The sequence below is a fragment of the Triticum urartu genome, chromosome 5A, assembly GCF_056163025.1.
Source record: "Triticum urartu cultivar PI428250 chromosome 5A, HENAU_Tu73, whole genome shotgun sequence".
Classification (NCBI taxonomy): domain Eukaryota; kingdom Viridiplantae; phylum Streptophyta; class Magnoliopsida; order Poales; family Poaceae; genus Triticum; species Triticum urartu.
In genome coordinates, this window is record NC_141877.1 from 536293055 (window position 1) to 536308181 (window position 15127).

The 15127-nt window shown below is 47.8% G+C and overlaps 1 protein-coding gene across 1 annotated transcript; it reads left to right on the forward strand.

Annotated features, from left to right (window-relative positions):
• Positions 1-5295: 5295 nt before the first annotated feature.
• On the forward strand, positions 5296-14710 carry LOC125510346 (BTB/POZ and MATH domain-containing protein 2-like). Its single transcript, XM_087524397.1, has 3 exons — positions 5296-5334; positions 7171-7647; positions 14069-14710. Exons 1-3 carry the CDS (start codon positions 5296-5298, stop codon positions 14507-14509), a joined length of 957 nt encoding a protein of 318 aa, XP_087380523.1. The 3' UTR covers positions 14510-14710.
• Positions 14711-15127: the final 417 nt, after the last annotated feature.

A 15127-nucleotide genomic window follows, 5' to 3' on the forward strand; every position in this document is an offset into this window, starting at 1 on the left:
TATGCTTATCTATCTATGTATGACTCATTATCTATGTTATTTTCAGACTGTTCGCACTTGCTTCTATGTGATCAGGAGACATATATTGTTTTATGTATGCGAGAGACATATTACTATTAATTCACATTCTTATTTCAGTTACATTTCCAAATAGACTACAACCGATAATTAAGATACAAGTACATCTGAATTAAACGGTGCGGCTGAACTTGTGCAATACATCTTACATACTACAAAATGAAATTCAGATAGAACATAATGCCCTACAATAATACGATACAAACTAATAATGCAAATACATCTGAATAAGACGGTACAACTGGAATACATCTTACATACTACATGAAGTCATCATCGTCATCCTCTATTGGTGCAGCCCTCTTGCCCTTCGATGATGCGCTCCTCTTGCCCTTCGTCGATGCAGAACTCTTGCCCTTGGTCAATACAGAACTCTTGCCCTTCGCGGATGCAGAACTCTTTCCTTTGGACGATGCAGAACTCTTGCCCTTCGACGATGCAGAACCCAGAAGCGGCGGCATGAAGATATCATCGTCGTCCTCGCTCTCCTCAGTCCATAAAAATGGATGCTTTTCTGCAGTCCTTCTGAAAGTTTCACTCTTCGGCTCCACCACCTTCTTCCACCTTTCATGCAACCTAAGAAGTTCTTGACGTACCTCCTCATAGGTCCTTTCAGGCCACCCAGACCTACATAATTGGTGAGCCAACTCATTCATTATGGTGTCACTACCGGTGAGTTCGTCCCATGGAACTATCCTATTGTCCATCCTGAAATCGGTAGCTAGACTCAGCAGAGTGCTGCTCATCTCAGGGTGAAAACTACGATCGAATGGATAATGGGACATCTGGACTACACTACACTGGAATGCTTATCCACCTCCGCCTGAAGCGGGTTTTATAGATACAGAGGAGAAAATGGCGGGAAAGAATAACTGCGGTATGGCGGGAAAGGGTTGGCGGGAAGGGATTGGCGGGAAAATAAGGCGGGAAGGGATTGGCGGGAAAATAAGGCGGGAAGGGATTGGCGGGAAAATAAGGCGGGAAGGGATTGGCGGGGAGGGGTTGGCGAGAGACGGGTGGCGGAAACATATGGCGGGAAGGGGTGGGCGGGAAACGGGTGGCGACAAAATACATTTCAGCATGAGCCATGCAACTTCGGCCTAGGGTTAACCAAAAAGTGACTTTTCGGCCTAGACTAGACCAAAAAGTCTATTTCGGCCTAGAGTTGACCAAAAAGTACCTTTTCGGCCTAACTGTGGCCGAAAAGTACTACTTTGGCCTAACTGTGGCCGAAAAGTACTACTTCGGCCAAAGAATGGCCGACGGGCTACTAGTTTTGGTTTTTTTGCATTACGTCCTATAGTTTCCGAAATTGCTACAAAAAATAACATAGTTTTGAAAAAAAATCCGAGAGGACGACGCGGTGGTGCGGCGAGGTCCTGCCGGCGAGAGGACGACGCAGTGGTGCGGCGGCAATGGCGGTGCGGCGGCCGGCCGGGAGAAGGAGCGCCGGGTGCGGGGAAGACGGGAGGCGCTCCGGTTGGGCGCCTCGGCTCGAGTCGGGCGGCGGGAGGGCCGGCCACGGGCCTAGCGGGCCAGCACGGTCGGCGGCGATGTGGGGACCGGCCCAGGGATAGGTGGCGGCATCTGACTGGTGCGGCGGGGTGGAGCGGACGTGTCCGGCCGTCCGGATTTCGTCCGGCGGCTGGAGGAGAAGGGGGTTAGGGTTTCATCCGCGAATTGAAAAGGAGGGTTCTTTATATAGGCGTAGAGGGAGCTAGGAAGCTCCAAATGGAGTGCGGTTTGCGGCCATGCGATCGTGATCGAATGCTGTAGATGATGGAGGGGTTTTTGGTGGGTTTTGGGCCAAATTGGAAGGGTGTTGGGCTGCAACACATACGAGGTCTTCTGGGTCCCTCGGTTAACCGTGGGAGTATCAAACGAAGTCCAAATGGCACGAAACTTGACAGGCGGTCTGCCGATAGTAAACCAAGGCCGCATGGAAAGTCTCGGTCCAATCCGGAAATGTTTAACCCCCACACACGAAAAGAGGTAGAGAGGGGCACCGGAGGAGATAGGAGCGCCGGAATGCAAAACGGACAACGGGGAAAATGCTCAGATGCATGAGACGAACACGTTTGCAAATGCAATGCACATGATGACATGATATGAGATGCATGACAAAGGCAACAACACACGGAGACAAAAACCCGAACCCGAGAAAAATAAAATAACTTAGGCCGGAAACGGCAAGAGTTGGAATACATATAAGGTAAATTACATTCAGGGTGTTACACATAAGGTGAATTTATTATGGTCTAGGACAAAAGAAGTTTTCCATTTTCCCAATTTTTTGTCATGGTACATAAATGGTAATTTGCCATAATTCTATCTAATCCCAGGCAATTGTTTCTACCAAAAAAAGAACATAAGCTTCCCATTTCACCTCTATTCCCACCATCTCGTCGTTCAACCTTTTCTGTATGATAATCAATCAACTGAATTTACTTACCTTCTGAAGCAATTCCGCTTTAATTCACGAGCAGAATTTGATGAACATTTATTTACACAATCACATTACTATTGATTGATAGATCACAAGCTAACGTAGTAGAATATTTATATCTGTTGCAAAGCATGGGCATTGTTCTATGCAATGTTACATATCGAAAAGATGAGGGCAATTTCTACATAATATATGTGCAATTACTTGCTAACATTGAAACAAGTCTCAGCAGAGGTCTCTGTGGGATTTGGGGTGGCTGAGAACGAGGAGTAAGGGAGAGGCGTTGCATGCGCTTGCGGACTGAAAGTGGAGACGATGAAAGGGAAAGACGGGTGTTTCTCTCTTCAGAGCGCAGTAGTACACCAACTAGTACAACGCTAGTAGTACATCGCATGAAGCAAACGGCCTCACAGCTCATTAGTACAATCCCTGCAACAGTACACCGCGTGTCCTTTCCTATCCTACATGGACATGCCGAGGGAGCGCTCCTTGTGCGTAGCTAAATGTGTTTGATAGATCCCGTGCGTCTCTCCTCCTGAGGAAAGACGGCTAGGGATTTTGCCACCACGATCTACCACATCTTCTTCTGTGGCCTTAGGACCATGGGTGCATGGTGGATACCGGTCTTTGTCGGTGGGAGGGCTCGGTTTTCAGGTATTTCTTTGAGTTTTGTTAGGGTTTCTGTCCTGCTCAGGAAGACGAGACGACAACAGTTTCTTGAAGATGAAATAAGGTTCTTCCCACCTAGCCCCCGTCCCGGTGGAGCGTCTAGCATCGTCGGAGGGCATGTGGATGTGCATCCTTGGCAGATCTCGCGGGATTCGGTTGGTGGTTGTCTTTGGTGGATCTTCTCGAATGTGGTATTTGTTCCTCTTTGTTCCTGTGCCTTCAGGGTTGGATCCTTTCAATCTAAGGCCTTCTTTGGTTCATAGGATAAAAATGTTGTAGGAATAGAAAAATCATAGGAAGTGAGATGACATGCATCTCAATTCCTATAGAGAAAGAGATGTCATTTGATGCATAGGATAGGAATTTTTCCATTGAGTCTTAGCTAATGTTTTTCTTCCTCCAAAATGTGAAAGATTGATTCCTATCCTATATAGGAATAGGAATCCATTCCTACAAATCAAAGGGCCTCAAAGGAAATTTTCCTATGCAAATCCTATCCTATAGAAATCCTATAACATTCCTACAAACCAAAGGAGGCCAAGATTCTGGCTCCGGCGAGGGAAGGGCGATGGTGGTGGTGCGCTTTCGGCTCGCTTCAATCCTTGTAGTCATCACTAGGTGTCTACAAATCTGCATGTAATTTTTATTATTTGTTGTGTTCGTTGTACTGCCATAGAAAGTGAGATAAAGAAATTACTCAGCCTTATTAGGTTTGAAGCCAACAAAAAGTTGTATATGAATTGAAGGTAAAACACCAAATCTTTTTTTTAGTTGTTGATTGCTTTTGACATAGCTATCCACTTATTCCAAGCGGTAGTAAAACACTAAATCTGAATCGAACATTGACATACGATGGGTAGTCCAAACATTGCACATGTCCGCTAGCAAACTATATTCTCACTTAATCTTTTAAAGTCACCTAAGTCACCATTTTTTGTCTTGTAAGACAAGTCCACTCATAATTTATGATCTCCCCCTGCAGTATTCAAGGATAATCTGCGCAAGACTCGAGGGACCGTGTAGAGGGGGAGATGTGAGCAACTGCCGGCTGCCGTCCTCAAGGTGGTACAAATACATCTGAATGTCTTTTCCCTTGACGTTGTAGTAGTAGATGCAGTTAGCTTCGATGGCAGGAAGATGGTTAGTGTCGATGGAGAGGCAGTGCCCGAGACCAAGGAATATAGCACGGTTTCCGATGCTCTCGATCGGCTCCAAGGCTTTCCTCTCGAGGTCATGCCTGAAGACGTGCATGCGCCTTACTAACGGCGAGTACCGTGGGTGGCCTGCCATCGATGGTAGCTTGCCTACAAGCAATAGCTCCCCGACGTTATCCACGAGGAAGCTTCGCTCTGTTACACTATTGTGTTTGATGATGGTAGTGATCTCAGGGTTGTCATGCGGCCCCTTGGGGCAATCCACGACCTTAACTGACCCACCAACATCGGTGATATATAAGCGGCCTTGGAAGGACAACACGTTAATGAGCATGTTGACCGGACTGCGTTGGGCACTAAACCACCGGGGGAGAGGGTTACTCGGATCATAGCACACTCCACTTAAACAGCCAAGAAAGAGGAAGACGAGTGGCGCCGTCGCGTCGGCGGTCACAGCGACGCGGGAGCATAGGCGACGAGACGCAAGGCCTGAAGGGAAGCGGAGCATCGAACCCGTGAAGGGGTTGAGGATACACATGTCGTAGCCATACCCAGTGTCCACTTCCAGGAGGGTAAGACCGTCGGCCGCGCCGACATAGGTGTAGGCACCGTTGTTGGGGAGGGGCACGTTCTTCCGTAGGAAGCGCCCGGTGTCGAGGTTAAGAAAGAGGCGGGAGTCGACGTGGTGGGAGAGATCGTCGAGCATAACCCATCTATGGGGACGGAAGCGGCGGCTTAGCCCGCACGGATCATCGGTGGCGGCACGCCAGCTGCGACACGCGGCACGGAAGGTCATGTAGGAGTCGACGTCACCAGCAGAGAGGAAGATTTCCCCAACGCAGTTGACGAGGTCGGGGGGCAGCCACGACCAGCCCACGGACGCCGCCGGCATGGTCTTCGCGCGCGTGCGCCGCCGGTCCGGCATTGCCACTTTCTCTATCTGGTTGTATGGTTGATCTCCAGCTGAATCTACGTCCAGGCCACGCGGTACGTATGCTTTTATTCTGTATCTGTGCCGTGTCCAAGACAGAAACGGTCGGTCTTTTCTCTTTCTATTTGGATCCACAAGTAGAAAACGGACCATTACTACCGGTTTATAAGGGTCTTTAGTGCCGGTTATGGAACTGGCACTAACGTTTCGGCCGGCACTAACATTTCGGCACTAAAGGCCTCCCCCCTTTAGTACCGGTTCGGCACGAACCGGCGCTAAAGTGCCACCATATGGCGTGAGCTCGCGCCCTGGTACGGGGGACCTTTAGTACCGGTACTAAAGGTTTTTTTTATTTTTTTTTGAAAATTTTGGGAAAAAAATTTGATTTTTTAATTTTTAATTTTTCTGAATTATTTGATGATTTAGTCTCTAATCACCTCTCTTAACTACTCAACTGTGGATCACTCATTTCAAATCATCTAACTTTCCGACCGGTCACCCATCCCTCTCACTACTCCAGCCCGAGGACGCTTAACTTTCAGGTTCTATTCTTCTTCGTTTCCGAGTCTGCACTTGTTGTTTTTTCTAACAATTGTAAGATGTCAATCCTATTAACCCTCAGGAGTTTAGCTTGAGCATGAAGTCACACATTTCACCGTTTGAGTTTGAAACTATTATTCTAAAAAAAGTAATTATTTAGTAACGCTAATATTTCTTGAATAAGTTTGACCATAGTTTGACCACAGTTTGACCATACTTTGACCAAATTTGACCAAAATTCAAAAAATTGAAATAATTATTTAGTAACACTAATATTCTTGAATAATTATGTAGTAACACTAATATTTCTTGAATAATTATGTAGTAACACTAATATTTCTTGAATAAATAGTTTGACCATAGTTTGACCACAATTTGACCATAGTTTGACCAGATTTGAACAAAATTCAAAAAAACTGAGATACTTATTTAGTAACACTAATATTATTGCGTAATTATTTAGTAACACTCTATATTTCTTGAATCAGTTGTTTGACCGGTTTGACAAGATTTAACCAAAATTCAAAAAAACATAAATTAGAGCATATCTTTTTTTCCTTTTACAATTTTTCATTTCAAAAATTGTCCTAAACCCTAAACCCGGGACTTAAAACGTCGGAAACTCTATGCTAAACAGTAAAAACTAAGGGTTTAGACCATAAAACCTAACCCTAAACGCTGAAATCTAAACCCTAGCACTAAACGCTAAAAATGTCAAAAAAAACGTCTAAAACGCCCAAAAACTCTATTTTCCCTTTGGAATTTTGTGATTTTAAAAAATTGTCAAAACAGAAAACTGGTTGTTTCAGCGGATCAATCTTTTTGTTCTGCAAATTTTGATATATTATATGTATTTTTCTGAATTAGGATGATTTAGTTATGATTTTTTCAAGTTTGAAAATTGCCCTATAGTCCCGGTTTGTGTCTCCAACCGGTACTATAGGTCAGACCCCTTTATTACCGGTTCATGGCACGAACCGGTACTAAAGGTTAGAGACCTTTAGTACCGGTTCATGCCACGAACCGGTACTAAAGGTGATCGTGGGGCCCCGGCCTGACGCCAGCCTACCACCACCCCTTTAGTACCGGTTCGTGCCACGAACCGATACTAAAGGTTTAACACGAACCGGCATTAATGCAAATCCGTTCGAACCGGCACTAATGGTACCATTAGTACCGGCTCAAATACAAATCGGCATTAATGTGCTTCACGTTTGACCCTTTTTCTACTAGTATATTTCTCTCCGTTACCGAGGGAGGATCAAACAGTGTCCCGCTCGGACTAGAATTAGAATCAATCACCGTTTTCATATTGAGTGGTACATCCGGTGCTTCCCTAAAACGGTGACAAGCCAAGCCGTGCCGACTTCATATCTCTCTACCTTTGTCGTCTCGTAGACGACGACGACGATGATGAAGACGAGATTGTGGAGGCCAAGTTCAGTTTTAGTTTCATCGACCAGGTCAAGAAGCACAAGCCAGTGTACATTCGTGGAACTAAGACCTACAGCTTCTCCCGCAGTGAGACGTCCCAGGGCATCGAGAAGTTCACAAGGAAAGATGTCCTTGAACAATCACGTAATATGAAGTGTGATGGTTTCACCATCCGATGCGATGTCATTGTTTGCAACACCGAGGTTGCCGCCACCCTTTCTCATGATATATGTCAGCATTTCAACAATCTTCTTCAAACCAAGGTGGGTGCCGACGTGATGTTTGATGTCAGCGGCAAGACGTTTGCTGCACACCGGTGTGTGCTTGCTGCCCGATCAACTGTCTTCATGACGCAACTCTTTGGCCCCATGAAGGAAGGCACCACTACGTCTGGTGTAATACAAACAGTTTGTCTAATTCACATCTAGATGTTTTTTAAAAATGTCACATCTAACCTTTCATAATGCATCAAAATAATATGCCGGCTTAGTCTCTCGGAGGTGCTCATAAGGGTAGGGTGTGCGTGTGTGCGTTCATGGGGTGAGTGTATGCGCGTGTATATGAGTGCTTGTGTCTGTACTGATGCTCAAAAAAAACAAGAAACAAAAAAAATTAGGACAAAAAATAAACCACAAACAGAATGAAAATCAGCTTAGATGTCACATCTAGATGTGTTCTGTAATACAAATCAAAGACATTGACGCAACATATTCAGCGCTTGGACACAAGAGAGACGCACAAAAGGTGGCTCTCGCGATAGGATAGGCGACACGCCCACTCCCACGCCGCCGGCCACTCCGGCCGCGATGGCCACCATGCCTCGCCCCCTGGGTGCCCCTCTCGACTCTGGAGGTGCGCGAGGTGCGGCGACTGCGAGAGACGCCCCAGCGGCAGCCATGGCTGCGGAGGCGGCCTTCTCGGCTCCCCTTCCCGTCCTTCCCTTCCCCTTGCCTGCGCCGACCGCCACTCCGGCGCCGGCGGACAACTCCAAGTCCTCCAGCCCCTTGCTTGGCGGCTCGCCGAACCCGCCCCCTGCGTCGGTATTGCCGACGCCCGCGTCTTCTCGCACCGGTGGTTCTGAGCTTCCCTCGGAGCCGCTCGTCTCCGCCACCACGCCCGAGCAGCTTACTCTGGCGACCGCCTTCCGTCGCGGTTTACTCGCAAAATCACGGCCGGATTTCCTCGTGCGCCGGCCAGATCCTTCGTCGGCGCCGTTCATGTTCACTCCCGGCGACGCGCTGCTGCACTACGTCCTCGAAAACTTCTCTTCGCCGGTCTTCACCCCCGTCGCCCCGGGCTCGACCAAGTCTTCTCCGACGCAGGTTTGGATCCAAGTTCTCCTTCCTTCCCCTCCCCCTACTGCTTCCACGGTGCATTCCCTGGTCTCGTTTTGGATTGGCTCCTCGTTGATTTACAGATAATGCGGCAGATTAGTCCTAGTTTGTTCTCGGTTACGGTACGGTGGCTAATGCGCGTATTGCTCAATTCATTGTTTCACTTGAAGGGATCAATCATAGAGGCGTAGTCGTCCTTTTCCATGCCAGTGAACCGAGCCCCATGTTGCTATGCCGATCTTACTTTTACGCTCCTTTTCCTGTACTACAGTCTGCAACCCCTGTAGCTAGAACTTTAGACTCAGACATCAGTGGCATGCATGCAATGCTAGACAAGGGATCTTCGTCGCCTTCCTCGCTGTGTCCCAGCCACGCCGATGTCCTTCTCGCAGGCGGTCTGCCGCATGCGCATGCGCATGCAAAGGGCCCGTCGGCCGCTGCTTTCTGCCGTAGCCCAACAGTCCAATGCATGGATCCCATCATCCCTGCGTCCTCAGTCTCAGTTCACTGCTTGCAGCCAATCAACCGCATTCCTTCGCATGCTCCCTCTCTCCCTTGGAGGCGTGCTCTGCCGCTTGAACCAGGCGCTTCGGGTATCCTTTCTCTACCGGTGGGCTCGGTCCAGTGGATTACGTTCGCATCGGCTCTTGGTTGTTTGCCTGCTCAACCTGCTTGTACGAGTGAGCCCTTCACGGGAATTGATAGTGGCGCTGCTGACGCTGCTGCTTTGCCTTCGCCTACGCTACCTAGCTCCATGGTCGTTGGTTCTAGTGCGAGACCATACTCATATGCCATGCTCTCCTTGCCCCACCCCCTCTGTTTAAGCGGCACACTGCCCCCCTCTACCCCTCAGCTTTTCCTCGTAGGCCTTTCAACTGGGGAGCTCGTTGCCATCGCTGCCTCGCGCTAGATCACAAGCTCGCCTTCTGTCGGGACCCGGTCCGATGTCGTAGATGCTGGCAGTTTGGCCACCTTCAAAGACACTGTTCGCCCCATAAACTCTTTCCTTCCTCTACTTCTCCCCCCATCCCCTCGGTTTCTCCTGCCCAATCTCTTTCGACATCATCCCTGTCCCTCTTGCCTTTGCTGCGTCTGACGTACGCGAACTGCTCCTACCTTGGCTCCAACATCAACAAAAATTTGTCAAACGCCATGGCGTCCCCGGTCCAGCCCTCTTTGCAGGTGGCCACCGAGAATGACATTCATGAAAAGGAACCGTCCGTGCGGGTTCCCCATCCGCTACTTCAGCCCATCGCTCCTCTCGACAACTTTGCAGCATGTGAGGTCGAGTCCGCCGGGGATTCTCCCGTCAGGGGGGCGGCTGCCTTATCCCTGGTCAATGGGGCTGAGACCGTAGCTCCTTCTGCGGCTATGACTTCCCCTCCCACTCATCAGCACGAGATCGCAGTTGTCGCCATCCCGGTTACCCCTGCCATCGGTCCTGCTGGGGACATCGTCGTCGTTCGTCCTTCTCCGATTGCCTCGGCTAGGCGCAGCTCCCGTCTACAGGATTCTGAGGAACCGAGATACCTCACCATGCTAGAGAAGGCCTCCTTGCGCAAGAAGATGAAGATGGAAGGAAAACGCCAGCCGGCGACGTGAAAGGCGCTACCTGCGGTGGAGCTTATGGAGCTTGTTGACGCAGGAGACGTGGACGAGCCGCTGACGCGCAAAGACGTCGTCCAGCTTGCTGCGGCATGTGATGTCTCAGAGGAGGCTCTCGATGCGTCGACTGCCGGTTATCATGAATAGAGGCCTCAAAATCATCTCTTGGAACGTTAGGGGCCTCGGTCGCCCCCCTAAGTGTTCCGATGTTCCTTTTCTAAAAAAAAAGTGTTCCGATGTTAAGGCAGCTCTACAAAACTCTTCTGCTTCAATTATTTGTCTCCAAGAAACCAAGCTCGAGGAGATTTCCATGTTCAAAGCGAATTCTTTTCTTCCCTCTAATGTGCGTGATTTTCATTTCCTTCCTTTCTGCCGGTGCATCTGGTGGCTCACTTATCGCTTGGAATGCCGACGATTTTAAGTGCACTCGTGCGGCGAGATTCCTTCTCTATTTCATGCTGGTTCGAGTCCAATTTATCGGATCTCTCTTTCGCAGTCACAAACGTCTACGGACCTTGCGCTCATGCCGAAAAACAACATTTCTTAGACGAGCTAATCACTATTTGCCCTACCATTAGTGTCCCTTGGTCTGTTATTGGAGATTTCAACCTTACTTTAAAACCTTCCGACAAATCTACGTCAAACTTCAACTCTTCCGAGGCGGCTATGTTTGCAGGTGCAATCAATTCCATGGCGCTCCAGGAAATCCCCTTGCTGGATCGCCTTTTCACTTGGGCAAACAACCAGAGTAATACAATCTTGGTCAAGCTCGACCGCGTTTTCGTTAACTTGGACTGGTCAACCCATTTCACGAATTGCACAATTCGTTCGCTCACGCGCACAACCTCGGATCATGTTCCCCTCTGTATGTCGTCTTCCATAAACATTCCCAGGCCTTCGGTTTTCAGGCTAAACAACTGGCTATTAAAATCCGAGACGTTCTCTGCTGAGGTCACAAAAAACTGGTTAAGTGTGCTTCCATCTCCCTTGCTAGGCTCTGCCGGCCAATTGTGCAGGAAATTAAAGCGTGTGCGTAATGTCGCTAAACGTTGGACCATCGATGCTAAATCTCCTAGGATCCTCGCGCAAAATTGCACCGCTGTTATTGACTGGTTGGACAAGCTTGAAGAACGACGTGCTCTCTCGCCTCTGGAGGCCGGTCTTCGAACGGCTGTCAAGTGCTCTTTGCACAGGCACAATTCCTTCCTAGCTAATTATTGGAGGCAACGTGCCAAAATCAGAACTTGTACTTTGGGGGATGAAAATTCCAAATACCTTCATGCTTGCGCCTCAGCTAGGCTTAGAAGGAATCAAATTCAATCTCTAGAAGTGGACGGCTCTACCATCTTCTCTCACTCCGGCAAACAGGCTACTCTCCATAGCTTCTTCTCAAATTTGCTTGGCCAAGCGGCCATCAACAAATTTGATTTTGACTTGGGTACTTTACTTAACTACTCCGCTCTCACTACCTCCCAAGCTAATGCCCTTATTCGCCCTTTCACTCTTAACGAGATTAAAGTGGCACTAAACTCGATGGATGACAATACAAGTCCGGGCCCGGACGGTTTCGGGCCGGCTTTCTACAAAAAACACTGGGATTTGGTGAAACATGATCTTCTTCTTCTCATGAATGAGTTCTTCTCTCTCAAAGCGGATTTAAACAGGTTAAATAAAGCTTTTATTGTTCTCCTCCCTAAAAAAGTAGGCGCTACACACCCGGACAACTTTCGCCCTGTGTCTCTCCAAAATTGCAGCATCAAGCTAGCCTCCAAGTGTCTCGTTAATAGAATCCAACCTCACTGCCCTTCTCTTGTTCACTTTGACCAATCTGGTTTTATTAAGGGTCGTAGCATTGCTGAGAATTTTATTTATGCAGCTGAGATCGTCCAATCCTGCCATCGTCGTAAGGCTCCCGCTTTCGTTTTGAAACTTGACTTCCGCAAGGCTTTTGACTCTATTACGTGGGACGCGCTTAATCAAGTGCTGGCTGCTAAAGGTTTTCCCCAAAAATGGATCGATTGGCTCACTAATCTAAACCTCTCTAGTCAATCAGCCGTTCTGCTCAACGGGATGCCTGGTCCGTGGATCCAATGTCGCAAGGGGTTACGCCAAGGCGATCCTATATCGCCTTTTATTTTCATCTTGGTCGCAGATGTGTTACAACAGCTTATTATCAATGCTTGCAATGATGGTCTTTTGTCTCATCCGCTTGTCGAGCACCTACCCTGCCCTGTCATTCAATACGCCGATGATACTCTTATTATTTGCAAGGCCAATTCCACTGCTGCTCAAAACCTCATCTCGACTCTTCAAGTGTTTTCCGCTTCAACGGGCCTACACATCAACTTTGATAAAAGTACTTTCGTGCCTATTCATGTCGAACACGATCTGGCAACCCTTTCAGCCAGTATACTAGGGTGCTCCATCTCCTCCTTCCCTCAAACTTATTTAGGCCTTCCTCTATCCTCCCACAAATTAAACCTTTCGACCTTCCACCCAATCATTGCTAAGGAGGACAAAAAGCTTGCGGGTTTGCGAGGCAAGCTTCTCTCTATAGACGGCAGGGCTGTTCTTGTTCGCGCATCCCTTAGGTCTCTCCTTACTCACGCTATGTCCGCCTTGCTTCTTCCCTCTGGGACTATCAAAGCCTTTGACAAGCGTTGTCGTGCCTTCTTTTGGGCTGGCCAAGAAAAAGTCAACGGTGGGCAATGCAAGGTTGCATGGGAGACCGTTTGTGCTCCATTCTCCAAAGGGGGTCTCGGCTTCACCTGTTTGCGCTCTCAAAACCTATGTCTCCTTTTCAAACATCTAGCAAAAATTCACTGCCCAAACTCTCCCCCCTGGGAGTCCAGGATGGCATCATTATATGGCTGGTCCAATAACCGTGACCTTGGTGGCGCCTCTCCTCTTGATTCCTTGGTTTGGAAAGACCTCTCTAAAGGTTTGAATTTATACCGTGATATCTCCAAAGTTTGGCTTGATGTATGGTTGACCGACAATACGCTTGCTGCTCGATTCCCTGCTATTTTCTCTCACTCTACTAGGCCGAATGCTTCGGTGGCTAGGGTTCTAGGTGATCCAATTTTGTGTTTGGACCTTCGCCCCAGGATTTCCTCGATTGTTGAACAGGAACTTGCCGCGCTGCGTGTTATGATTGCCACTGTAACTCTGAACCCTTTAGTGGCTGACCGTCGTGTTGGACGTATCGACAACAAGCCGAGCTCGGCAAGATCAGCATATGCTTCTGTGTTTGCAGCTAGGCCGGAGGACAGGTACGCCACGGCTACTTGGAAGAACTATGCTCCAAATAGGTGTCGGTTGGTCACTTGGCTAGCCTTCCGGGACAGACTATTTACAAATGATCGGCGTTTCCGGCATGGGATGTCAAGCTCCGATACTTGCCCATTTTGCGATGAGCGGGAAACCACAAGTCACTTACTGTTGAACTGCCACTCCATCAAGTTGCTTTGGGACAATCTTCTTCTTCTTCGGCCTCCAGAAGTCGAACATATTCAAGATATTTGGTCTAACCCCTCAATTGATAAAGTTCGCTCTACAGTTATCATTGCCATTCTTTGGTCTATTTGAAAGCGGAGAAATGCTATGGTCTTCCGTGCTCACGATGAGGATCTGTATGTCACTCTACGACGATCTGGAGAGGATCTTGTGTTTTGGTCTAATCGCTGCAAAAATGCGGTCAAGCAGACCCTTCTAAAGGACTGGGGTTCCATGTTGTATCACTTATCTGCGAGAATTTAGCTTATCATCTGCCATTTGTTGGGGGCTGACCCCTTGTAATCTTTCTTTTCTTCATCCTATGTAACTATCTGAATGTTGTCATCTCTCCCTGGCTAATATAAGTTCAGGCTGGCGTAAGCCCGCCGTAGTTTCCCGTCAAAAAAACATATTCAGCGCTTTGCTCAGCTTCATTTACACTGACTCGTTTCCAGAAACGGAGAAGGATGACATGGAGGAGGACGAAGCTCAAGACGTTGAAGAAGAGGATGCAATGAGGTTGGAATGGCTACAAGACTTGTTTGCAGTGGCAGACAGATATGACCTCGAGCAGCTCAAGTTCATATGTGAAAAGCACTTGTCCGAGGAGGTACGCGTGAGCTCGGTGGGGTCCACTCTTGCTCTGACCGAGCGACACCATTGTCACGGTTTGAAAGAGGCATGTTTGAGGTTCATCCAAGCCCAATCCCTCTCATGCCTGCAAAGAATAATGGAAACTAATGGCTGGGAGTATTTGACCAGGACTAATCCCTCTGTTTTGAACGAGCTCATTACCAAGCTTGCTTCGAACCAAAGCAAATAGCACTCTATATATGGTACGCATGGATCCTTAGAGCTAGATGAGAGAGATTGTGTGTGCGTGCGTGTGTGTGTGTGTGATCCTATATAGTTACATGTCTTGATTTTGTCTCATCGTGTAATTTGCATATATGCTCCAGAATCAACAAGATCCAACTCATGGGCAAATTGTCTCTCCATGAAATGGATGGTCTATTAATTCGAATGTAAGCGTCAACATCAATGTGCATTGCAGCACAGTGCAAGTTCACTCGCTAGTCGTTCTACCCTCGTATATTTCTCCGTGCGTTTTTTTGCGAGTGCATTTCTCCGTGCATTTATGGCCGTATGCATCATTCTGATACAGAGGCCGAAGGTTAACCTTCTTTTTGAAAAAAAAAATCTCTATGCATTTTTTTTGCGGTTGGGTTTCTCCTTGCATTAATCATGTCGTATATTGTTCCTTCAACTGGGACGGTGGTATACTAGTTATCTATATTCTCCCTCGCAAAGTTCATATGTCTATTACTTTGTCTGTCTGTTGTATATAATAAGTAATGTGTATTTCCTTTTGGCAAAAATTTCACAATGTAATATGTATTTATCTTTTTCTCTCATTTTTTAGTGGGTGCTGTATCACCAT